General features: G+C 48.6%; 1 protein-coding gene across 1 annotated transcript in view; it reads right to left on the reverse strand.

Moving 5' to 3' along the window:
• Positions 1 to 24,890, reverse strand: part of LOC138453429 (excitatory amino acid transporter 2-like) — a 724,030-nt gene that overhangs the window by 135,765 nt on the left and 563,375 nt on the right. Inside the window, exon 7 of the mRNA XM_069606271.1 lies at positions 18,970 to 19,203. Coding sequence (XP_069462372.1) covers positions 18,970 to 19,203 — 234 coding nt within the window. The remainder of the gene's footprint in view (positions 1 to 18,969; positions 19,204 to 24,890) is intronic.

Here is a 24,890-nt window from a genome sequence, read left to right on the forward strand (position 1 = left end):
GCCTGCCCCTGTGAATGTCTTGCGAACAGTTTTTCCATACTGAGCTGAAAAGCTTGAAAATCATGGAGGACGGGATCATCTTGATTTACTAGAGGGATCGACCAGTCTGCCGCATTGCCACTAAGGTACGAAAGCACGAAAGCTACTTTAGCTTGATCAGTTGGAAAGGCTGCTGGCCGGCATAAGAAATGCAACCGGCACTGATTGATAAATACTGCAAACCTCTTTGGGTCACCAGAAAATCGTTCAGGCGGAGCCAGAGGTACATTCCCAGGTAAGTTGATCTGCACTGGATTCATAGAGGATGTAGAAGGAAGATTTCCCCCAGATGCGGGTAACGGGGTCTGTCCGGCTTGTGACTGTAGCAATTGTCTAGCGAGATCATCTGTTCGCTCCTTGGAAATAATCAGTTCCCTTCTTAGAGCGTTCCTTTCCTGACGGGCTGCATGCACTTCTGCCCTTAGTTCCCCAAGTAACTGGGCTAGCTGGTCGGTATCCGAGGTTTCCATAGCGCCTGGACGGGAGTTTTGTGGTAGGCTTTGCGTTCTGTAACGCTCACCTGATTCCTGTAGAGGCGCCTGTCTAGACTGGGCGTATACCGTATCTTCAAAGGTGATGTGTAACACACGGCTGGCTCTTTGGGCTGGACCTTTGTGCACTGTATGTCTGACTTGAAGGGTAAGATGTCTGCAGATAGAAAATACGGGATTAAGGAACTGGGTTATTGAATGTCTCTCTCTTCTTCCCTTTCTCTTCTCCTGTAGAACCCCAAAGGTTAACGCTCTCACCTTAGGTAAGTGAACGCCGTACTCTCCATCTGCCTCGGGGCAGGGTGCTGTAACCAGTTTCTTCACTGGATAAGGGGAGCAGGCCTCTTGACTTCAGAGGACTGCTGTCCGTCGTTTACTGCACGAACGGTAAGTTTCGAGTAATTCTAATGTCTTTAAAGTCTTTAGTAATGATGTTTCTTGTTTTGCAGGGTTCCGGCGATGGCGGATGACGGGCTGAAGTGAGTTGAAGATGGAGCCCGTGTGATGAATAGAAGCGCCTGGAAGCACGTAAGTAAGCGCTTGTTGCCTGCTTCACGATGCGCTCTAACTGTCTTTTTATTTTGCAGGTACAAGTTCGGAGCGGCTGCAGGGTGCCGGAATACCCACTGGGTTAGATGTGGAAAGGAGTAATGGCACGTGAGTATTAAAGTTCCCCAATGTCTTTAAACGCACCTTGTTTTGTCTTTCAGATGCGGGATGCAGCGCCGAAGGCCTCCGGAGCGTGCGAAGAGTTGGTAAGCTTTTGTCTTTCAGATGCCGGAATGCAGTGTGAAGACCTCCGGAGCGCACGAAGAGTAGGTAAGCCTTTGTCTTTCAGATGCCGGAATGCAGCGCGAGGCGTTGGTGACAGCCGATGGACCAGGTAAGTGAAGAACTGTCACTGAAGACCGTAATGCTAACCTGTTCTTTCTTGTCTTTATAGGTGTTGCTGAAGACTGGATTCAGGATGGTAAGCCTTTTTCCTTAGGCCCAGGATCAGATGCAGAAGACACGATGAGCGTTCTGCTGCAGAGGATGCAGAATAACGCAAAGCAAGATTCATCCATCGGTGTGGTTTAAATAGCCTCCTGTAGTGCTTAGGTGTCTCCTTCCACAGCCACGCCTTGGTAAGAAAAGAGTTCCTGCTTTCCAGTGTTCTGAATCTAGGGAGTGGCTCCTGCCCCACCCAACAGGAAAAGTAGTTCCAAACAGAAGAGGATCAGAGGCTCAACTGGCAGGCAAGTAAGCAGCATGGTCTGCTGCAGGTAAGTCCACCCAAGCATTGTGAGCCCGGCGCTTCCAGCGCTGGGACTGGGCATATTTATGAGCCTGGTGCCACTGGCGCCAGGACTGGGTCCAAAAGGTCCCAATTGGGACTGGTTGGCACTCGGAACCTGGGTTATGGATCTGCTTCCAAGGGAGTTGGGAAAACCCTGACCTTTTGGAAGCAGAGATCATGACAATCACATAGGCCATCCTGATTGGTTGGCACCCACCTTCAACATTGGACATTCAGCTCATTAGCAGGATGCAAGCAAAACAAAACGTATGTGCGGGGAACAGCATCAGAAAACTGCCCACTTGGCCAATTAGCCTACTATCTCTCATCAGGTAGGCCCTAAGCCAAGGCATTTTCTTTGTAGGTGACCTTGCTGACTGTTCTCTTCCTCAGAACTTTAAAGGGAGTGAAGGTACATTGACATATTCGCCTGGAGCATTATGAAAAGGCCTTGTTTTCTGGTCTTGCATCACGTGTGAGGAGACCATGATTTTGACCATCTTTTGTACATCTTATCCTCCTATTTAGTGCTATTTGATTCAATTATACTGGATGTTATTACTGTCCATGGCCTCTGGATACCTGGTTGCTCTGTCTTGCATATGCTTTCTGCATCTTTGATTGTCCAATATTTGGCACTCACAAATGTTTACTCCTTTGCTTAATCTAAGAGAAATACGTCCTAAGTACATGGCTTATCCTCTTTGACTCCTTTTGTGCCTTGCAGTTGCTTCTTGCTGCAGCATTCTTGATCCTGCACCAAACAAATATTATTTGTTCTTGCCTGAATTTGTATTTCAGTGCTTGTCAGCTCTGCATCCTTGATCTCCTCAGGGCTTTCTTAGCTTACTATTATATGAAATCGACGTCCATCTTCTCATCATGGCTGCTTTACTAGTGTTATTTGTCACATATTTAGCAACCTTGTATATATTTTCTACCTTGTGTTTCTGCATATATACATATACTACGTCTCTTCTTATTCATCTTCTCATTGTATATGATTTCTTCGTATTCGCATATTAGTTTAATTTGTTACTTCAGTCACATTTTGGTCCTTTAAGTTTTCATATATCATTTCAGTGTGCCCTCGTCTCTTCTCTTCATGACGTCACTTTACACCTGTCAGTCTTTACTTATAGTTCTTCTATGTCCAGTGGTGTCAGCAGACTTCCTTCCACCACATCAGTTCGAGAGTACATTCAGTACGGTTGTCTGAGTGGGTAACGTCTTTCGCATCTTTGAGGCAGTATTGGGATGATACAAGGTGTCATGCACAGTGATTTCTTTCTGTTCTTCCAATATGATGGAGGTGTGGGGTGAGCTCCTTTAGTGATGTACGCATCTGCTTCTCTACAAACTTCATCTGATTTCGAATTGGAAGATATGCTAATCATTTAATGCTGCAGGGGGTGTGGCTTGATGGCTACGTGAGAGGACATTCCTTGGAGGAGCTCCCGATGATCCGATCTTGATCTTGGGAAGAAGTGATGGTTTTCGGCGGACTTTCGAGCCCACGGTGCATCCAAGGGTGCATGAAAGTGGGAGGCACATGGTGAGTGCCCTCCCCACCAGCGAGACTGCATATCCACAGAACTAGACTTCGAAGAAGGTGGCGGTCGCGCAGTGGAAGGGCAGCACCCAAGATGGCCGCCCGTGGGCAAAGGGCCATAAATGGTCCGTGGAGATGAGGAAGACAAAGCTGGCCAGAGCGTGGGCGAGCCCAACCAGATAGACGCGTCGCATGCGCCTCTGGCTGGTGGCAAGAACATAAGTGCGAGCCCCCACTGAGGAGGCCCTGGATCGTGGCGGGCCAGCAGAGTGAATCCGAGTTCAGCAGAACCTTGCTGTGAAGGGGCCGGCGAGCGAACCCCACAAGGCGCTCCGCAGCGCCGAAGACACAGCTGGGCGCGTGGGCCCAACCGATGCAGCAGGATGTCCTCCAAGGTGGTGCGACCCCGGATCAAACAGTCCACGATGGAGGCCTATGCTAGGTCGCCCTCGGGCGCGGAAGGGGGCAAGAGCAAAGAAGCCTCCGCGGTGGCGACGGACCCACCGGGTACTATTCAGGAGGTGCTGGCAGCAATTGCCGACTTGAAGGTGGCTTGGGAGACAAAGTTGGGCCTGGCCATGAAAGAGCTGCAGGAGGGCCTGGACCTTAAGATCGGAGCGGTCCGAGAAGAGGTGAACCTGTTGCGCCAGGACGTGCGAACGATCGCAGAGCGCACTGGGGAACTGGAGAAGGAGTTTGCCCCGACCACGGAGGCGTGCAACGCACACGCTAAGGAGCTTCATGCCCTCGTGGAACGAGTGGGCAATTTGGAGGACAGAGCAGAGCAGGCAGAGGGGCGCGCCAGGCACAACAACATTTGCATAGTAGGTGTCCCGGATGGAATGGAAGGATCGAACCCCACAGATTACGTTGAAAGCATGCTCTTGCAGGAGATCACAGGCGGGGAGCTGACCCAGGAGTTCGCGGTCAAAAGGGCACATAGGGCCCTGACCAGGAGACCGGCCCCAGGAGCCCCCCGCGGCCGTTTATCGCAAAGATCTTGAACTATCGTGACCGCGAAAAGATTCTCGAATTTTTCCGGAAAGGAGGTACGATAGAAAGAGAGTCAGCGAAAATAACGGCATAACCGGATTATACGCTGCTCGTACAGCGGAGCCGAATGAACTTTGGAATGGTGAAAAGGAGGCGTAGAGAAGCAGGCCATCGCTACATGTTGCTCTACCCCGCCAGGTTAAAGGTGTTTTATAAGAACAGATCCCTTTTCGTTGAGACACCGAGCGAAGCGACGGAGTGGTTCGATATGCAAGGTCGACCTCAGGAATCGGATGCCCAGACAGAAGTGGCTGGAGATAAGTAGCACGTTGCAGAGGCACCCGTGAGGCCATAGTTACGACATTGGGACTGGAATATAGTACGATATTGTGGGGAGGAAGTCATGGTATCTGCCGGCGGGTCCCGTTGAATGCACTTCTCCTAAACAGACGACTGGGAGCTCCTGGGGAGCACCCTCTGCACCCAATAGTAGTACACTTAGTTAGGTCACTGTTAGATTGGTGACACCCCGCGGGGTCCTCGTCCTCGGACACAAGACGGGTCCTGACGTGGGTAGGCTTGAGATCCAGGGATGGAGCTGGGCTATTGTTGGGGGTTGGCGGGGAGGGGGGAGGGGGGGAGTTGTGTGCAGTGGTGTGAAGTGGGGGGAGGGGGGTATTGTTTGTGAATAGAAGGGAGAGAGCCAGGGAACGAACTAACATGGGGAGCATTATGGGAAGGGATGGGATGGAGATAGTCGGACCGGATGGCATCGGGTAATCTCAGAATTGTGGCCTGGAACGTACGGGGCCTTAACAGCTACCTGAAACGTAACAAAGTGATGTTGTACTTAAAGAGGATGCGCCTAGACATAGCCCTGCTGCAAGAGACCCACCTCACTAGGGAAAGGCTGGAGGTGATCAGGAGGAAATGGAAGGGCAATGTTGTGGGGGCGGCATACTCGGCGTATGGTAGAGGGGTCATAACCTGGGTGGCACCTCATGTGCCATTTCGGATGCTTGCTTCTACGGTGGACCCGGAGGGTAGAATGTTGGTGGTAACGGGTCTCCTGGAAAACAGAGAAGTGCACATCATAAATTTGTATGCCCCCAATAACGACACAGCGGCTTACTTTAGGACCCTCTACGGCAAAATTGCCCCCCTGGCAGGGGTTACGGTAGTGTGGGGGGGGAACTTTAACTGTTTCGTGGATCCCAGAATGGACAGGTCCAAGGACAGGGCAGGGAAAACAGCACCGGCGGCTAAAGCGCTGGGTACCTTACTGAAAGACCTAGGCCTAGAAGATGCGTGGAGAAGGCTGCACCCCACGGATAGGCAGTATTCACACTACGCAGCGCTACATGATTTGCACACAAGTTTGATTACATGTTTGTAACAGCCGAGATAGTGAGAGACATAGAAGGAGCGGAATACAAGGCCCGAGTACTATCTGACCACTCGCCCTTGGTGGTAGACTGGAGACACCAGCCCCCAAGACCGCGGATCCCTACATTGAGACTCAGGACCAAGGCTCTGCAGGACGAGGGGTTTCGGGAGGGCCTGAGGGATGCCATCGAAGAATACTTTGATATAAATACGGGAAGCGTAAGCTCTGTGGGCACACTGTGGGAAGCGTTTAAGGTGGTGGTGCGCGGGGTAGCCATTTCCCAAGCTAAGGGGCTACAGGGGGGCGTCGAAAGGGAACTCCAGGAGGTGGAAAGGGAGCTAGAGGATCTCACGCGTTGCGAGAGCACCGCTCATGATAACAGAACTAAAGTAAAGGAGCTACAGTTGTCCTGCAGCGCACTCTGGGATAGACTATGCAGACTCAATTACAGGAAATATACGGAGGGGATGCACGCAAGGGGCGACAAGCCGGGCAGACTGCTGGCCTGGCTGTATAAGAGTGAGACCCCCCCGCTCGGCGATCAGTGAGATTAAGGATGAGAGAGGTTGCACATGCAACACCCAGAAAGAGGTAAATGAGGAATTCCTTAAGTTTTACAGACACTTGTATGAGGACACGGGGGAGGATATGTGTCAAGACATACTGGACACATTGGAGGACATAGAGCTACCCACCTTGGATGATCTAGAACGCGCTGAGTTAGACGCACCCGTCACCTCGGATGAGCTGGAGGTGGTGATTCGGAACTTGCCCACTTGCAAGGCGCCTGGTTCGGATGGGCTGCCCAGCGAGTTCTACAAAACATACAAGCAAGAGTTGCTTCAGCCACTGCTTGCCACTTTCAACGAGGCCTATGAGCAGGGGGAACTCCCATTGTCCCTCCGCGAGGCTGTAATCATCCCACTCTTGAAACCAGGCAAGCCCGCCGTGGAGTGCGGGTCTTATAGACCGTTGTCCATGCTTAACCAGGACAGCAAAATATTCACGGCTGTGCTGGCTAATAGACTGAAGGAGGTGATTAAGAAACTGATATACCCAGATCAGACGGGATATGTTCCAGGCAGGAACATCACTGATAATCACAGGAGGCTACACCATGTCATAGACCAAACTGAGGAGGACACGGGCGAGTTGGCTATAGTGTCGTTAGACGCGGTCAAGGCCTTCGACTCAGTACGATGGCCCTGGCTGAAAGCGGTCCTGAAGGGGTACAGAATTGGACCTGGATACCTCAGATGGGTCCAGTTGTTTTATAGCACCCCGATGGCGAGAGTCAAAACAGGGTCCACAGTCTCAGATTCTTGGCAGCTCTGCAGGGGGACAAGACAGGGATGCCCCTGGTCACCCATGCTATATATACCGGCATTAGAGCCGCTGGCAATATGCCTGCGACAACAATATAGGGAGGTGGACATAAGTACTGTCAGTGGAGAGCACCTGATATCATTATATGCGGATGATATGCTCCTCTATTTGCATTATCCAGAAGAAAATCTGCAGTACGTGCTGGAGGTAATAGAACGGTACGCCATCCTCTCGGGCATATCAGTGAACCCTGGAAAGTCTAGTCTGTTCCCTTTGGGCAGATATAGGAATGTCCCGGAACAGAGGCTGCCGGTCCTGCCAATACCATGGCAGCCCGTGACATTTAGGTATTTGGGAATAAATATTTACCACAAAGTCGAGGCAGAACACAAGCATAATACGGAAAAGGCGATAGAGGGGATCAAAAACAGCATGGTATTCTGGTCTAGATTGCCCCTGACCATGATGGGGAGGGCGGCCTTGCTCAAGATGGTGGTCCTGCCTAGACTCTTGCACTTTTGTGAACGTCCCGTTTTTGATACCTAGGAGCCTATTCGTGAAACTTCATAGCGTGTGTAGGGGTTTCGTGTGGGGCAGCTCTAGGAATAGGGTTGCTCTGTGGAAGCTCCAGAACCCATGTGACAGGGGGGGGATAGGCCTGTCCAATTTTGAACTCTATTACCTGGCGGGGCAGCTGCAGTACATGGCCAGGTGGCTTTCAGCTGAAGACTCGGCGGAAGCTAGGCTTCTGCGTGGAGATACAGCCCCATACTTTCTGATGGAAGTGGTGTGGTTGTGCAGAGACAAACTGGTGGGCAAGGGGCGGCTACTGTCATGCATGCTGGACGTGGTCCTACCTCCTACGCTCGTAGAACAGCTAGACCGTTCTATTCCAAATGGCAGTTGTTCGATACGTTGCCGGGAAAATGACGTTTGCACTTTTCACGTCGCTAACTTCACGTGTATTCTGCTTCGTCACGTGAACTACGGCATTACGTATTTAAGCAGCGTGGAAACTTCACTCGCTGCTTCTGATCGAATCATTTGGCGTTGTGTAGCTGAACCTCCGGTCTGCTTCCTTGCAGGTTACTACAGCTACTTTTTGGGCCTTCTATAGCGTGTTTTCCGTCACACGCTGATTCCTGGAGCTGTTTGGTTGCGTGTAAATCCACACGCGTACGCTATCTTCAAACGCTGCTGACCTGGTCTGCGTGAATCCTGTTCGCGTGTAATCCACACGCGTACGCTATCTTCAAGCGCTGCTGGCCTGGGCTGCGTGAATCCTGTTCGCGTGTAAATCCACACGCGCACGCTATCTTCAAGCGCTGCTGGTCTGGACTGCGTGAATCCTGCTCGCGTGTAAATCCACACGCGCACGCTATCGTCAAGCGCTGCTGGCCTGGACTGTGTGAATCCTGCTCGCGTGTAAATCCACACGCGCACGCTATCTTCAAGTGCTGCTGGTCTGGACTGCGTGAATCCTGTTCGCGTGTAAATCCACACGCGCACGCTATCTTCAAGCGCTGCTGGCCTGGACTGCGTGAATCCTGCTCGCGTGTAAATCCACACGCGCACGCTATCCTCAAGCGCTGCTGGTCTGGACTGCGTGAATCCTGCTCGCGTGTAAATCCACACGCATATCTTGTCTTCGAACGCTGCTGGCCTGGACTGCGTGAATCCTGCTCGCGTGTAAATCCACACGCATATCTTGTCTTCGAACGCTGCTGGCCTGGACTGCGTGAATCCTAATCGCGTGTAAATCCACACGCACACGCTTTTTTCTTTGCGGCTGTACAGAACCGCGTGAACTTTGTTTATACCTTAAAAGGAGCGTTATTTCCAACTCCTGCACCTGTGATATTAACAGGGGGATTGATTCATTTCTATACTTTACTCTACGTGGGAAGGAAGCTTTTCAAGAATAATTGGAAGGTGACAGTGAACAGTACTTTGGACGCTATCCTGTGGTGCATCAACCCAGTATCTAGTGTGAGCCTCGTTCCGTTCGGGATAAGTCTCCCTTACTAATCTTCCCTTCCTTGTCGTTTGTTCTACCTTGGATTCCTCAAGAGACTCTGCTGGATTCGTCTGCCCTAGACTCAAGGTCAGTGTGTGCATTCATGACATTTTCTATTCCATCATATCCAGGTTGGGGCAGTTATTCATGATACTTTATTTTGTTCTAGGCTGACTTCCTATACCTTACCCACGCCTTTTCCAGTGATCCATCGCTCTGCCTGTTTTACCGGTCAGAGAGTTGTATCATTTGGAAGGTCTTAATTTGACTTCACAACTATCAAAACGCTTGAACAGGGATCCGGAAGACCCTACCACCTGTATCCTTTTGAGTACCGTATCCTTTTCGGTTAATACTGTGGTGCTTTCTGACAGAATCAGAAGCCATGGAGGGTACGGATCCTTTAGCTGTTTTGACTCAGTTGATCAGCGATTTGAGAAATGAAATGGTTACGGCACAGGATATGTTACGGCACCGTATGGACGTTCTGCAAGACGCCATGCACGGTAGTCCTCAGGGAGCACAGGTTCCAATGGCCACTGCATCTGGATCGGGGACTATGACACCCCCACAGGAAACTATTAATGTGGTTATGCCCACTCAGTTTCCCTTGGCCCCTCCGGAACGGTTTACTGGTGATCCCAAAACCTATAGAACCTTCGTTAATCAGTGCCGTCTCCATTTTCTTTGCCGTCCTACATCTTTTCCTGACCTAACCACAAAAGCAGCATTCGTACTTTCCTATTTAGGGGGCACAGCTGCTGCTTGGGCTAACCCTTTGTTGGAAACAAATAGCCCTTTGTTGTACGACTGTGACGATCTCTTGGCTGCTATGAGTAAAGTCTTTGACATGCGTTATGCTACTCAAGCCATGGACCTGGAGTTACTTAATCTACAACAAGGCAATCAGCCTCTTTTGCCTTACATTGCCCGGTTCAATCAACTAACAGCCGAAACTCAATGGCCTGACGGCAAGAAAACGGCTATTTTCTACAAGGGTCTTTCAGAAGAACTGAAAGATGCCTTATCTACAGTTCCGGTGGTTCCTACGGGATTCACAGAGTTGCTCGATTTGGTTTTACAAATTGATGCCCGAAGGAATGCTCGGAAAGGAGAGAAAAAGCCTTTCATGCAAGCCTCGGGGCGTTCAGAAACACCGTCAGTCCTCTCTAACGACCCCGAACCCATGCAGATTGGCATCGTGAGAGGCCGGTTGTCCATTGCAGAACGAGAGAACCGAAGAAAGAACCATTTATGTATGTATTGCGGTTCATCTGAGCATTTATTGGCGACATGTCCTAAAAAACCCATCAAGCGTTCGGGAAACGCCAAAACTCGACAATAGCAGGAGTCCCTATGTCGAGTGTTTCATCGGACTCCAGTACCATTCCTAAACACGCACCCGTAATTGTTGAGGTGACGTTACTTTGTGGTGAACGAGAATTGGTTTCCAAGGCCATGGTTGATTCCGGAGCCACCAACAATTACATAGACATCACATATGCCAAGAACTGTTCCATACCCCTTGTAAACAAGAACAAACCTGAAACGGTTAATACCGTGGACGGATCTGTTTTGACTTCTGGTATGGTAACCCAGGAGACGGTATCTGTTCAGATGACATTATCGAATAACCATTCGGAAGAAATCATCTTCGATGTCATAGCTGCTCCGCAGTATGAGATCATACTTGGTCTTGCATGGTTAACCCTTCATAATCCCGCCGTTGACTGGGTTTCGGGATTGCTCCAGTATCCTTCGATTCATTGCAATGAACATTGCTTTACCAGTCAGGAGGTGTCAAACAAGCAACACATATTAGCCTCTATGGTGGGAGCTTCAACTATCAGCGTGGTTCATCATAGCGACACTACCATACCATGCGAATACTCTGAGTATGCTGATGTCTTTGACAAGGGCCAGGCAGAACGATTGCCTCCCCATCGACAGTACGACTGTCCTATTGAATTGATTCCTGGTGCCAAAATCCCTACAGGTCGTTTATATTCACTGACCCCAAAAGAAGACGTTGTGTTGAAAGAATACATTGACAAAGCTTTAGCGATGGGTTTCATACGGCCATCACAATCACCTGCTGCGTCTCCTCTATTCTTTGTTCCGAAGAAAGAGGGAGACCTAAGGCCTTGTATTGATTACAGGGCACTTAACAACATCACCATAAAAAACCAATATCCTTTACCACTGATAAACGTTCTATTGGATCAATTAGGTACTTCCAGTTACTTCACCAAATTGGACTTGCGAGGAGCATACAATTTGGTTCGCATTCGTGAAGGCGACGAATGGAAGACCGCTTTCAAGACACGGTATGGTCTTTACGAGTATTTGTTGATGCCTTTTGGTCTGTGCAACGCTCCCGCCACTTTTCAATTCTTCATGAATGATATATTCAGGGACATAATGGACCAGTTTGTGGTGATTTATCTGGATGACATTCTGATCTACTCATCATCTTTTTCAGAACACGTCAAACACGTTTCTACAGTCCTACAAAGACTCAGGGAGAACCTTCTTTATGTGAAAGCCGAGAAATGCGTCTTTCATTCACAGGAAGTGGAATTCCTGGGCTATGACATTACCAATCTAGGTGCTCGAATGAGCCGTTCCAAGGTGAAGGCCATATTGAATTGGCCGATTCTGCACAATGTCAAGTCATTACAGTCTTTCTTAGGCTTTGCGAATTTTTATCGCAGATTTATTCATTCCTTCTCCAAAACAGTAGCTCCTTTGACAGCCTTAACTAGTTCTAAAGTTCCTTTCTGTTGGAACCCAAATGCCCAAGCATCATTCGAAAAGTTGAAAGAAGCATTTACCACTGCACCCGTGCTTCAACATCCAGATCCAGATCGCCAGTTTATCGTTGAAGCGGATGCATCCAGTGTCGCTACTGGAGCGGTACTCTCACAAGTTTGCACAGAAACCAAGGAGGAGCACCCAGTGGCTTTCTTCTCTCGCAAACTTACCCCATATGAACGTAACTACACCGTCACTGAACGGGAACTGCTGGCTATCAAGGATGCCTTCCGAGAATGGCGTCATCATCTCCTTGGGGCCAAACATCAGGTGTTAGTGTACTCTGACCATAGAAATCTTCAAGCATTCAAATCCATGAAATGCCTTACGGCCCGACAGGCCAGATGGCATGTCTTTTTTGCCCAATACGATTTCCGGGTCACATACCGTCCTGCCCGAGAAAACGTTAAGTCGGACGCGTTGTCCCGTATGAGTGAAGAGGCGAAGGAAGAAGTACAAGTACAGAATCAGTTGTTGGCAGATCATGTAATATGTAGTTGTTCTGTTCAACCATCCTTAAAAACCGAAGTACAAGAGTGGGTGAAAAATCATCCACAAGCTATCCAGGATATGAATCTGGACGTGCATAACGGTTTACCATTCACACAAGGAGTGCTCTACCTACCGACGTCTTCAACGCGGAATAAAGCCCTCAAGTGGAATCACGATTCCTTGATCGCAGCCCATCCTGGACAGAAGAAAACACTAGAACTACTCAAAAGATGGTGCTGGTGGCCGTCCATGTCAAAAGCTGTCATAGATCATGTATCAACTTGTTCTGTATGCATCCAGTGTAAAAACACCCCTGGTAAACCAGTGGGCTTACTCCAGTCCCTACCTGTCCCTAACAAACCATGGGACATGATATCTATGGACTTTGTGGTAGAACTCCCACCAAACCAGGAGTACGATACCATATGGGTTGTAGTGGATTATTTCACTAAATTGGCTCTTTATATTCCCTGTATCGGTTTACCAACCGCTGCTGTTCTGGCCGACCTATTCATCCACCATGTATTTCGTTTCTTTGGTCTACCGTCAGTAATCATTACGGACAGGGGCTCACAGTTTGCGTCACGCTTTTGGAGAGCACTAACCTCTGCATTACTGATTGATGATAGAATGTCCAGTGCTTACCACCCTCAAACTGATGGACAGACCGAAAGAGTCAACTGCACTATGGAACAATATCTGCGGTGTCTGTGTCTGCAGTACCAATCGGATTGGCTCACGGTCCTGCCGGCAGCTGAATTCGCCTATAACAACTCCTATCATAGTGCCATAGGCACTTCACCGTTCTATGCGCTTTATGGACAGCACCCCCGGTCTATACCTTTGGATTCCAGCTTGTCTTTGGATACTCCTGCCGCAGGCCGTACCTTTCGTGATCTGAAGAAATTACAGAGGAAAGTGAAGCAGCAATTAGAGCAGGCTAAAAGACGCGACAAGTTCTACGCTGATGCTCATAGAACACCCGCACCCATCTACAAGGCTGGTATGAAAGTATGGCTGTCCACTAAGAACTTGAGAATTCCAGGCAAAAAGAAATTATTGCCTAAATACATTGGTCCGTATGTAGTGCTCCAAGTAATTAATCCGGCTGCTGTCCGCCTGGCTTTGCCACAACGATGGCGAGTGCATCCCGTACTCCACGTGTCACTCATTAAGCCATGTTCTGAAGCCACAAGATTGCCTGTACGGCCCGTTGCTATTTCTGTGCGGGGTTCAGATGAATACGAGGTACAGGACATACTGGATATGAGACTACGTTCTCTTAGGCCGTTTTATCTGGTGGACTGGAAGGGTTATGGGCCCGAAGATAGGTCCTGGGAACCTCTTTCTAATATTCATGCTCCTGCTTTATTGAAACGGTTTCACACGAGAAGGGGAGAGGTTGCCCCTTTGGGGGATGGCACTGTCATGCATGCTGGACGTGGTCCTACCTCCTACGCTCGTAGAACAGCTAGACCGTTCTATTCCAAATGGCGGTTGTTCGATACGTTGCCGGGAAAACGACGTTTGCACTTTTCACGTTGCTAACTTCACGTGTATTCTGCTTCGTCACGTGAACTACGGCATTACGTATTTAAGCAGCGTGGAAACTTCACTCGCTGCTTCTGATCGAATCATTTGGCGTTGTGTAGCTGAACCTCCGGTCTGCTTCCTTGCAGGTTACTACAGCTACTTTTTGGGCCTTCTATAGCGTGTTTTCCGTCACACGCTGATTCCTGGAGCTGTTTGGTTGCGTGTAAATCCACATGCGTACGCTATCTTCAAACGCTGCTGACCTGGTCTGCGTGAATCCTGTTCGCGTGTAATCCACACGCGTACGCTATCTTCAAGCGCTGCTGGCCTGGGCTGCGTGAATCCTGTTCGCGTGTAAATCCACACGCGCACGCTATCTTCAAGCGCTGCTGGCCTGGACTGCGTGAATCCTGTTCGCGTGTAAATCCACACGTGCACGCTATCTTCAAGCGCTGCTGGCCTGGACTGCGTGAATCCTGCTCGCGTGTAAATCCACACGCGCACGCTATCTTCAAGCGCTGCTGGTCTGGACTGCGTGAATCCTGTTCGCGTGTAAATCCACACGCATACGCTATCCTCAAGCGCTGCTGGTCTGGACTGCGTGAATCCTGCTTGCGTGTAAATCCACACGCATATCTTGTCGTCGAACGCTGCTGGCCTGGACTGCGTGAATCCTGCTCGCGTGTAAATCCACACGCATATCTTGTCTTCGAACGCTGCTGGCCTGGACTGCGTGAATCCTAATCGCGTGTAAATCCACACGCACACGCTTTTTTCTTTGCGGCTGTACAGAACCGCGTGAACTTTGTTTATACCTTAAAAGGAGCGTTATTTCCAACTCCTGCACCTGTGATATTAACAGGGGGATTGATTCATTTCTATACTTTACTCTACGTGGGAAGGAAGCTTTTCAAGAATAATTGGAAGGTGACAGTGAACAGTACTTTGGACGCTATCCTGTGGTGCATCAACCCGGTATCTAGCGTGAGCCTCGTTCCGTTCGGGATAAGTCTCCCTTACTAATCTTCCCTTCCTTGTCGTTTGTTCTACCTTGGATTCCTCAAGAGACTCTGCTGGATTCGTCTGCCCTAGACTCAAGGTCAGTGTGTGCATTCATGACATTTTCTATTCCATCATATCCAGGTTGGGGCAGTTATTCATGATACTTTATTTTGTTCTAGGCTGACTTCCTATACCTTACCCACGCCTTTTCCAGTGATCCATCTCTCTGCCTGTTTTACCGGTCAGAGAGTTGTATCATTTGGAAGGTCTTAATTTGACTTCACAACTATCAAAACGCTTGAACAGGGATCCGGAAGACCCTACCACCTGTATCCTTTTGAGTACCGTATCCTTTTCGGTTAATACTGTGGTGCTTTCTGACAGCTACTGAGGCTGGGCTGGGACATCTGCCACAGGAAATGGAAGATTGGGGGGGACTCAGAGCCGTACACTCAGCAGGCCCCTTTGGCGGCGCTGTGCGGGAGCGACTCTCAACTACTTGAATCGGTCCGTAGATACTGGGAACAGGTAGGCCTGGCCACCCTCGGGGACATATGGCAGGAAGGGGAGGCAGTGGACTTTCAGAGGTTGCAGGAAGAGACGGGGGTACATGGTGGCCAATATATAACCTACACTAGGCTTGTGAAAAAGACTAGAGAAAGATGGCCTGAGAGTGCTAGCGGAAGACCCCGACGCCTCCCTGGAAACCATGTATGATGTATCGGAGGGCGGGCACGCAATATCGAGGATATACGAGCTCCTGCGAGTAAGGGCAGGGAAGGAGTTGCTTCAATTGAGACAAGATTGGGAGGAGGAGGTGGGAGGACCCATGACGGACGGGCAATGGGAACGGGCCCAGAGGTACCACAAAGTGGTTTCCCGAAACGCGAGATTCCAACAGCTTCAATTGTACGTTATCCACAGGGCTTACTTAACCCCCGGGAAGATTGCAAAGTTTGGTGGACCAGCCACTCAGCAATGCCCCAGGTGTGGGGAGGTGAATGCGGGACTGCTACACATGTTTTGGGCTTGCCCGGAAGTGCACAGATTTTGGGACGAGGTCAAGACGAAACTGGCTGGTGGGGGGGTGGTGCTGGATGTGGAATCGGCCTGGTCATGCATGCTTGGGCTTTTCCCTAGACCCCGGCATTCAAAACACATAAGCAATGAAGCATGAAGGACCTGGCTTGTGTTTTGGCCAAGCGCAGGATTGCCATGGGCTGGAAGGCGGCCCACAGACCTAGGGTGGAGCTATGGTGGACGGACCTCTTGAGGTGGGCGGAAGCTGAATCTGTAGTCTGGTTTGAAGCGGTCACCAGGGGGGCTAGGAGGAAGTAGGGCCCTTGCTGGCCTGGCGGTAATTGGTGGCCTCTATAGCAAACCCTCACCAGGGTAACAACGGAACAGAGGACCCGGATGATGACTGCCTAAGTACTGTGCTACCAAATGATGCTCCCGTAAATCACATGTGAGAACCGGCTCTAGTTTAAGGGGGGGGAGTTGGGGAGTTCTAATGAAAATGTGCTGGACTATGATGCTTTCTATGTTTTGAAACAGTTGTAGTGTGTTTGTTTGATTTCAAAATAAAATAAAAATATTTTTAAAAAAAAATCATTTAATGCTGCACAATTTGGAATGCCTTTGCGTTAATTGCCCATTAGCCACTTGCCAGATCGGCGAAGCATCATATTATGAGACTTTTCTGCCAGGACATTGAAATACAAGAAGTATTTAATATTTCTACAAATATTATTCATGGTGGCAACAAAAAACCTCACCTGTAAAATAATTGACATATGCAAAATGTTTAAGAAAGGTAAGTGGTGCATGCATGCCAATGTTTTATCCAATATGCAGTTACCAGCTGAACAAAGGCACCAAACATGGCGATTTTCACCAGAACAAAAACATGGCCATCTAGCTTAATTTTGTCCACTGAAGAATTTCCCTGCTGAAAAAACAATCCAAAGATGAACCTTTTTACACCAAGATAATGAAATTAGTGTGAAACATTTTGGACAAATAAATGTGCATTTTGGCAACAAAGGTCAATGTTGCATATATAGTTTCTCCTCAATCACTTGCGTCCGTCTAATCTGTAGATTTAAGATATTAATCTCTGAAGCCACTTCCCTTGTTTCCTGCACCCATATTACTCTCTCCACCACTAAATCCAAACTGTTGTTTCAAATACTGCTAATGCAATAATAACTAATTTGATGGTCATTTTTATCTGCCATATTCGACTGACTGTCTATCCTTCCCGCAGAGTCCTGCTTCAGGGAACATTGTCATTGGTGTGCCAACCCTGCAGTGCCTCTTTTTTTTTCTTGACCTCCACACCATGGCAAGGAGCAACTGCTGAGCAACATTTAGGGTCCTGCGAGTAACATGTTGCTCGAGAGTTACACATCAGGGATCATAGACCCCGACCATCACATTATCCTAAACATGTTGGGTTAAATAGCCAGGCTATCCAATATGGTTCTGCAATGGTTTCACTCCATCATTTCCAACTAGTATAACAGGATAGGACTTAATGCTTCTCTCTGTCATCTCACTGGATTGCTGGTTCTGCTCTGAATTGGTTTTCTTCTTAACTTTCTGACTGTTCCTTGTACAGTATCTTGGAAGGGTTCTCCACCATCATCGCTTCCCTTTGGTGTTCCACAGGGTTCAGTTCTAGGGCCACCCTGGTTCATCTTGTATAATAATAGTCCTCTTTATTTCCTAATTAGTGACTATTGGTTTAAACCATGCTTCTATACTGATGATAGATACCCAGATCTTATTTTCCTTACCTTACTTAACTGATCCTCTCCATCAACAATTATCTTCATGTTTATTATCTATTTATTATTGGATTGCCTTAACCCTAACACAACAGAAATGTTATTGATTTAGTTTAAGGTGTGTATCCGTTGTTGGGAGTAATGGCGTTACTGATCCCCCACTTTCTTACAGCTGCCAAGCTGACGATAGCCAGAAATTTGAAAAAAGTGGAGGGCGAAATATTGAACACGTGGTGTTGGATGAAGATCTAGGAAATTATGGCAGTGGCAAAATTGAGGGCACTTACTTTAAGTTGATTTCAGAAATATATACACATGAGGAGTCCATTTGTTGATTATTATAGTGAAAACCCACACCAGCCAGCACTTTAGTTCCATATTTTATTGATGACCATCTAACAAAGCACATTTATGTTAGTATTTGTATCTATTTTATGTCAGATTCGGAATAGGAATATTTCGGTCAAGATGACTTACTCTGAACTGCAATTAAAAGCTAACCATCATTATGATTCTCCCAAGTTAATGGACTCAATTTGTTTTGAGCACTCATATGGATATAAGCAAACATCTGAATCCCCTTGTTTGTTCTGTTTCTTCTAATTTATCATTTTGATTATTGGGGAAAAAAGTTTGAAAAATTTAAGTATACAAAGAAGGAAACTTTCCATGACCTTGCTTGGTTTGTATGTTGGTGCAAAGGGGTGGAAAAGGAAGGTTGACAATGAATGTGTCCATCTGATACCCACGTTCAGATACCCATTGTGAATTGAGAACACCTTTCACTGATGTGGATCAGAAAATACTTATCATGTAATGACTCATTTTATATTCAGAGATGCGTCAAGGGTTTTGAGCCTCTACACCATAAGCTGTGCAGACAAGTCACGACTGTGTAAAAAAGAGATGACAGCGCAGCATGTGGACATACTCTCAGAAATGCACTGCACATGCTTTTTACATGTGCCACTTGAGTTAGCTGGTCGGGTTGAGCAGATATCCTAATGTATTAGAAATAGAAGGCTCAACGTTTATTCTAAAAGCAGTGCATATCCATAAGAATCGACAGTGTGAGGAGTGTTTGAATATCTTGCCCTAGACCTGACTGTGGGAGGGAAGAGTGCAAGAAAAAGTCAAGGTGGGTAAGTTTTTCTCTGTATCTTTTTTGGGTGAAACTTCTCACCAAAGCTGGCCAAAGAGCTACCCAGAATATGAGGAAGAAACAAACTTGTACTTTTGTTATGTTACTTGCCTAGAAGCTGTGCCGAGAGCAGTGATCCATGCTTGAAATATTCCCCCGTAGAATGTATAGGGGTTTGTCCTTGTGATGGAGAAGAAAATTAGAGGCAAGACTATCCCACCATGAATGACCAGCCCCACGATTACAGTCACCATGTACATGCCAAGCTGCCGTGCCACTACTTCAAGGTCTTTGATGGCGGCAATCTTTCCACATATCAAACAGGCGATGCCGAATGGAGAATACCTAGGAGAAAAGATAAAAGGAATACATGAGGTCTAGCAGTACAACTCCAAGCTCACCTCAACACTCAGACGCTCTCCATTATTGCATGCCTTTCATTTGCCCCCAATGTCAGATCACAATCATTCAATTGTTACCCTTTTACTGAATCACTACCAGCATGCAGTTGTTAGTCAATGCTGCATCCCGGTCCAATAACTGGTCAGAAGCATGTCTGCAATATCCAGTAGCAGATAAGAAGCCTCCGTCCTTCTAGAGTGTAATTGGCTTGATTCACTGCCTTAAAGAAAACTGTTCTAACCTACAAAATGCAATCTTTCTGCCGATTCCAGCTACTTCAAACCTGCCCATCCTGATCTCATATGACATACCTGAGTGACCAAGGACGGATCCCAGCCAGTGAGTGCCTTTCCTTTAGCTCCTATCTCAAATATATGCTATAACCTGTCCTACAGAAACAGAATACAAAGACATAACCCTCTGCTGAAACCAAGTCTATTCTGTGTTAAATCCTATTCAGCAACTCTGCAACACTGAACATGACCATGCCTGCTATTCACAAGCACATATGAACGATCATGTGTATCTACATCATACCTCATGAACCTCTCCATCCATATGTTTGTCTCGGAGAGTGGAGTCCTTCTAAATCCATTTCACTCTGCTTTCAAATTCTGGAATCTTACCTTTCTATTTCTTCCATAAATTTTCATATCATACTATGTGAGTTATTTTAGTCTGTGAATAAAATGGAGAAGCGCTGTTTATGATGATGCATGCATGCACCTAGTTTCTTCTGTGCTATCTCGATTCTTTTTGGTAATGGAGTTATCTCTAACACAGAAATCCTGACAGAACTGGGTTTCAGACTTTTAACCCCATTACCTAAACAAGTCATATATGCTGCCTGCTATATCTGCACATAGCAAGCAGACTTGTGTTTTGCAGGTGCTTAAAATGTGCAGATGCCATAGAAAGCCACAGCACCTCCGCCTGCCTCAAAATGACATGCAGGCGGCGATGCTCTCTAGTTTGTGAAGCGATGTGTATCATGGTGAGTGATTCAATCAATCAATCAATTTATTTGTATAGCGCTCTATCACTCAATGACTCATGGCGCTCAAACCACTGATAGTCAAGATAGATGTAAACTAAACCTGGGTGTCAAAAGGGGTAAGTATCTCTGAGCTTTATCTAAAGAGAAACTTTTTGATATGCTTTTTGAAGTATAAGAAATCCTCAATTTTTCTCAAATGTTCAGTCAACAAATTCCAAAGCCCGGCCACTGAAAAGGTCCGGCCACCCAAATGTTCTTTCCTGTACTTGGGTATCTGAAGGAGTGCTGCATTTGTGGATCTCAAATAATGCCCCGGGCTATATCTAACCAGTTTCTACTGGATGGCTAAGCATCCATTTCCACCTAGTGCATGGTGCATAATGCAAAGCGCCTTAAACTGTACCAATGGAGAGATTGTCTAGCCTTCGTTACTCCTGCTCTGGCTGGCAAGTGGGTAACCAAAGCTGCTGCTGCATTTTGTAGCACCTGCAGGCACTGCATAAGAAAGGCAGGCTGGGCCAGGTAAACAGCATTACATTAATCCAGATCCCCATTAACACAAGCTGCCACTACTTGAGCATGAAATGTATCTGAAATAAATGGGAGAACTTACTTCATTTGTTTGAGCTTAACAAAGCCTGCACCATACACTGAATTAACTTGTGCCTCCATAGAGGGATTCAGAAAGTTTTACACATAAATTACAAACTGTCTTGGAAGGCTTAGGTAAAGGGCCCAATGATGCGAGCCAAAAAGCACTTGAGCCAATTTGACTCCATCCAGACTCGGACAGCTTCCAGGCAGTTATTTAGCTTTTCTCTTACATCGCCCTGCTTAGTGTCTAGTCTTAACAGCATCTGTGTGTCATCTGCATACGAGAAGACTCTAAAGCCAAACAGATGAATCAAGATCAGCAAAGGGCGAATATATAAATTAAAAAGCAGGGGAGAAAGAGCTGAACTGGAGAGGAGCGGTAGCGGTGAAGGGAAACTATTTGCGTCCGAGAGGTCAAGAAAGCATGAAACCAATCCGGTGCTGCCCCAGCAAATACTCCTCTAGCCTCCCCATCAATATTCCATGATCAATGGTATTGGTAATTATGATTTGTGTCCTCCCTCTTCTTCATTACACTTCCAGAATCACACACTGCATGAAAACCACGCTTGATTTCTACTCCCTTTGCGATTTTAATGCCTCAAAGAAAGTGACCCACTTGTTTTTTTTTCTCCATTCCCTATTTATCATGCATTTATTGGTAAGGTTATTTTCCAATGTATTGTACATAAATTACTAAAAACAGCAATGCAGAGGGTATGGAACAAGTTACTTACCTGTAACTGTTGCTCTCCAGCATGGGTCTGGCATGGATTCACATGCTCATGAATATTCCCCGTCGTCAGGCTGGGAACCCTCGCTAAAGAAAAAATCCGTATCATTTTCTGATCTGTCTTTCTTAGTAGTAACCAATCACTGGTCTCTGGGTCATACTGCCCTCAGCCAATGACTGCCCTCTCCCTAAGCCCCACCCCTGGCAGCCATCCTCAGATTTGGTAGCATGTAAAGTGGCAGTATGACCAAGTGAAGAGCTGCAGAGGGGAAGGAGGGAGGGTTTGCATGTGAATTCATGCCAGACCCATGCTGGAGAACAACAGTTACAGGTAAGTAACTTGTTCCTTCTCCAGCATGGGGTCTGGCATGGATTCACATGCTCATGAATATAAGAATACATAGCAGTACACACATGCACAACCACGGGAGGTGGCAAGGCTCAACATTAAGCATTACATAAAACTCAACATTAAGCATCTCTTACCTCCTCACCAGGCTCACCTTAAGCGAACAGGTTGCGCAGCACTGCCTGGCCGACTCTGGACTCCTCCCTGGAATCCGGGTCGACGCAGTAGAATGTCATGAAGGTGTGCGTCGACCTCCATATAGCAGCCCTGCAGATGTCCAGCAGGGGCACACCAGACAAGAACGCCGTGGTTGCAGCGATCGCTCTGGTCGAATGGGCTCTTGGACGGCCGGGCAACGGTCGGTTTGCCAACCGATGACAGTGCATGATGCAGCCGGAGAGCCATCGGGAAATAGAAGCCTTCGAAAGAGCCTTCCCTTGGTTCACAGGTCCAAAGTTCACAAGCAGCTGTGATGTCTTCCGAAAACTCTTCGTTCGGTCCACGTAGAACCTCAGCGCTCTAGCTACATCCAGCGAGTGCAAAGTCTCTCGGCCAGCGACGAAGGCGATGGGAAAAAGACTGGTAACACCAAGGGCTCGTTGAGATGGAAGTCCGACGGCACCTTGGGCATGAAGGAGGTGCGTCCTCAGCACCACCCTCGTCTCGTGGTAAGTCAAGTATGGAGGCTTGCAGGAAAGGGCCTGAATCTCTCCCACGCGTCGTGCAGAGGTGATGGCCACAATGAATGCTGTCTTCCACGACAGGAAATTCAACGGAGCCGAATGCAAGGGCTCGAATGGCGGGCCCATGAGCTCCCACGCCGGGGCTGAAGCCTTCACCGGCGGGAACGATCGGAACAGTCCTTTCATAAACTCCTTCACCAGGAGATGAGACCACAGGGACGACCGTCCTGCAGTTCTGGTGTATCTGGAAATCGCTGCCAGATGTATCTTGATGGAAGCATGAGCTAGTCCAGCTTTGGCCAGCGACAGTAAATACGGTAGCACTTGAGGGGCTGCAATCCGTAGAGGGTTAATCTTCTGTGCACGGCACCAGACAGAGAACCTCTTCCACTTGTGTCCGTAGCACTTGAGAGTTGCGGACGCCCTGGCCTTTGCAAGAACCTCGCTGCAGTCAGCCGGGATATCATACCCTCCAAACTCTAGTGATGCAGGAACCATGCCTGCAAGTTCAGCGACTCTGGGTCGTGATGAAGAATGGCGCCTCCTTCTCTGGAGAAAAGATCTGCCTCCGTCGACTGTTTGACTGGTGGGGATGCTGACAAGTCCAGAAGGTCCGGGAACCATATCTGTTTCAGACGTGTCAGAGCGACGAGGATCATCCTGCACCGGGACCTCTTGAGTTGGTTGATGAGCCTGAGCAGCAACGGCAATGGAGGAAACGTATAAAGGAACAGGCCGTCCCAGGGGAACGAGAAAGCATCGCCCATGCTCCTCGGCTGGGGAAACCTACTGGCGAACCTCTGGCGTTCATTGCCGTTGCGAACAGGTCGATTTGGGGTTTGCCCCATCGCCGGAAGAGTTGATCCACTTGATCCTGGTGTAGTTCCCACTCCTGGCACGAGCGCAGCTCCCTGCTGAGTGAGTCGGCGATGGTGTTTTTTATCCCTGCTAGATGAAAAGGTACCAGAAACATCCCCTGGGCAACGCCCAGTGCCACAGATCCTGGGCTTCCTTGGACAGGGCTGGGGATCTGGTTCCTACCTGCTTCCGGATGTAGAACATCGTGGTGGTGTTGTCAGTGAAGATCCTCACCACCTTGCCCTTGAGGGACGGGAGGAATGACTTGAGGGCCCAGAACACTGATCGGAGCTCCAGTATGTTGATGTGGAGCTGCCTCTCCTCCGGGAGCCACAGGCCTCTCGCATGAAGATCTCCGGGGTGCGCTCCCCACCCCTCCAGGGTGGCATCTGTCGTCACCGTCACCTAGTATGCTGGGGTCTGAAAGTCCGTGCCCACTGTGAGATGTGCGCGGGTGCCCGACCATCGAATTGCTTGGCGGAATACTTCATTGAGCGAGATCTTGTCCTCGAAGCTGCCCGTCGCTTGCATCCAACGGGCATCGAGGAACTCCTGCAGAGGACGCATCCGAAGCCTGCACAGGCGCACCAGATAGATGCAAGAGGACATCATCCCAAGAGGGGACTTGATGGACCTCACTCTGGCCACGTCCGTGGCCAGCAGATGCTGTACCTTGCCCAGGATGGCCTGCGTTCTTTCCTCCGATGGCGAGGCCAACTGCGCTACTGTATCGAGCTTGGCTCCCAGAAACAATGCAACCTGCGACGGGACCAGGTGGGATTTGGGGAAGTTGATGGAGAATCCCAGGTCCATGAGCAGCCGGACCGTCTTTGCTGTGTGTTCGACGGCGAGTTCCCTTGTCCCTGCTCAGATGAACCACTGGTCCAGGTAGGGGTATCCCCTGCAGGTGCAGCCGCGCCGCCACTGGTGCTATGCACCCTGGGTGCCGACTTCAATCCGAATGGGAGGGCCTTGAACTGGTAGTGCCGCCCTTGGACTACGAACCTGAGAAACTTTCGGTGTCCTTTTAGGATGGGGATATGAAAGTATGCATCCTCCAAATCCAACGACGATAGGAAGTCGCCTTCCTTCAGCTGGCCCAGCACGTGCTGGAGGATGACCATCCGGAACTTGTGTGTCTTGATGTATTTGTTAAGCCGACGCAAGTCCAGGATGGGACGCCAACCTCCTGTCTTCTTTCTGACGAGGAAGTATCTTGAGTATACTCCGGAGCCCCGGAGCCTCTTTGGGATGAGCTTGATGGCTCCTTTCTTGAGCATCGCTCTTAACTCTAACAGCAGTTGAGGGACGTGGTTTTCCTTCCTGGCCACGGGAGGAATTCAGGGGCACTTCTTTAGAAATCCCAGAGTGTGCCCGTGGGCCAGGGCATCCAGCACCCAACGGTCAGTGGAGATG

The sequence above is a fragment of the Ambystoma mexicanum genome, chromosome 1p (genome assembly GCF_040938575.1).
Source record: "Ambystoma mexicanum isolate Mex_15411 chromosome 1p, UKY_AmexF1_1, whole genome shotgun sequence".
Classification (NCBI taxonomy): Eukaryota; Metazoa; Chordata; class Amphibia; order Caudata; family Ambystomatidae; genus Ambystoma; species Ambystoma mexicanum.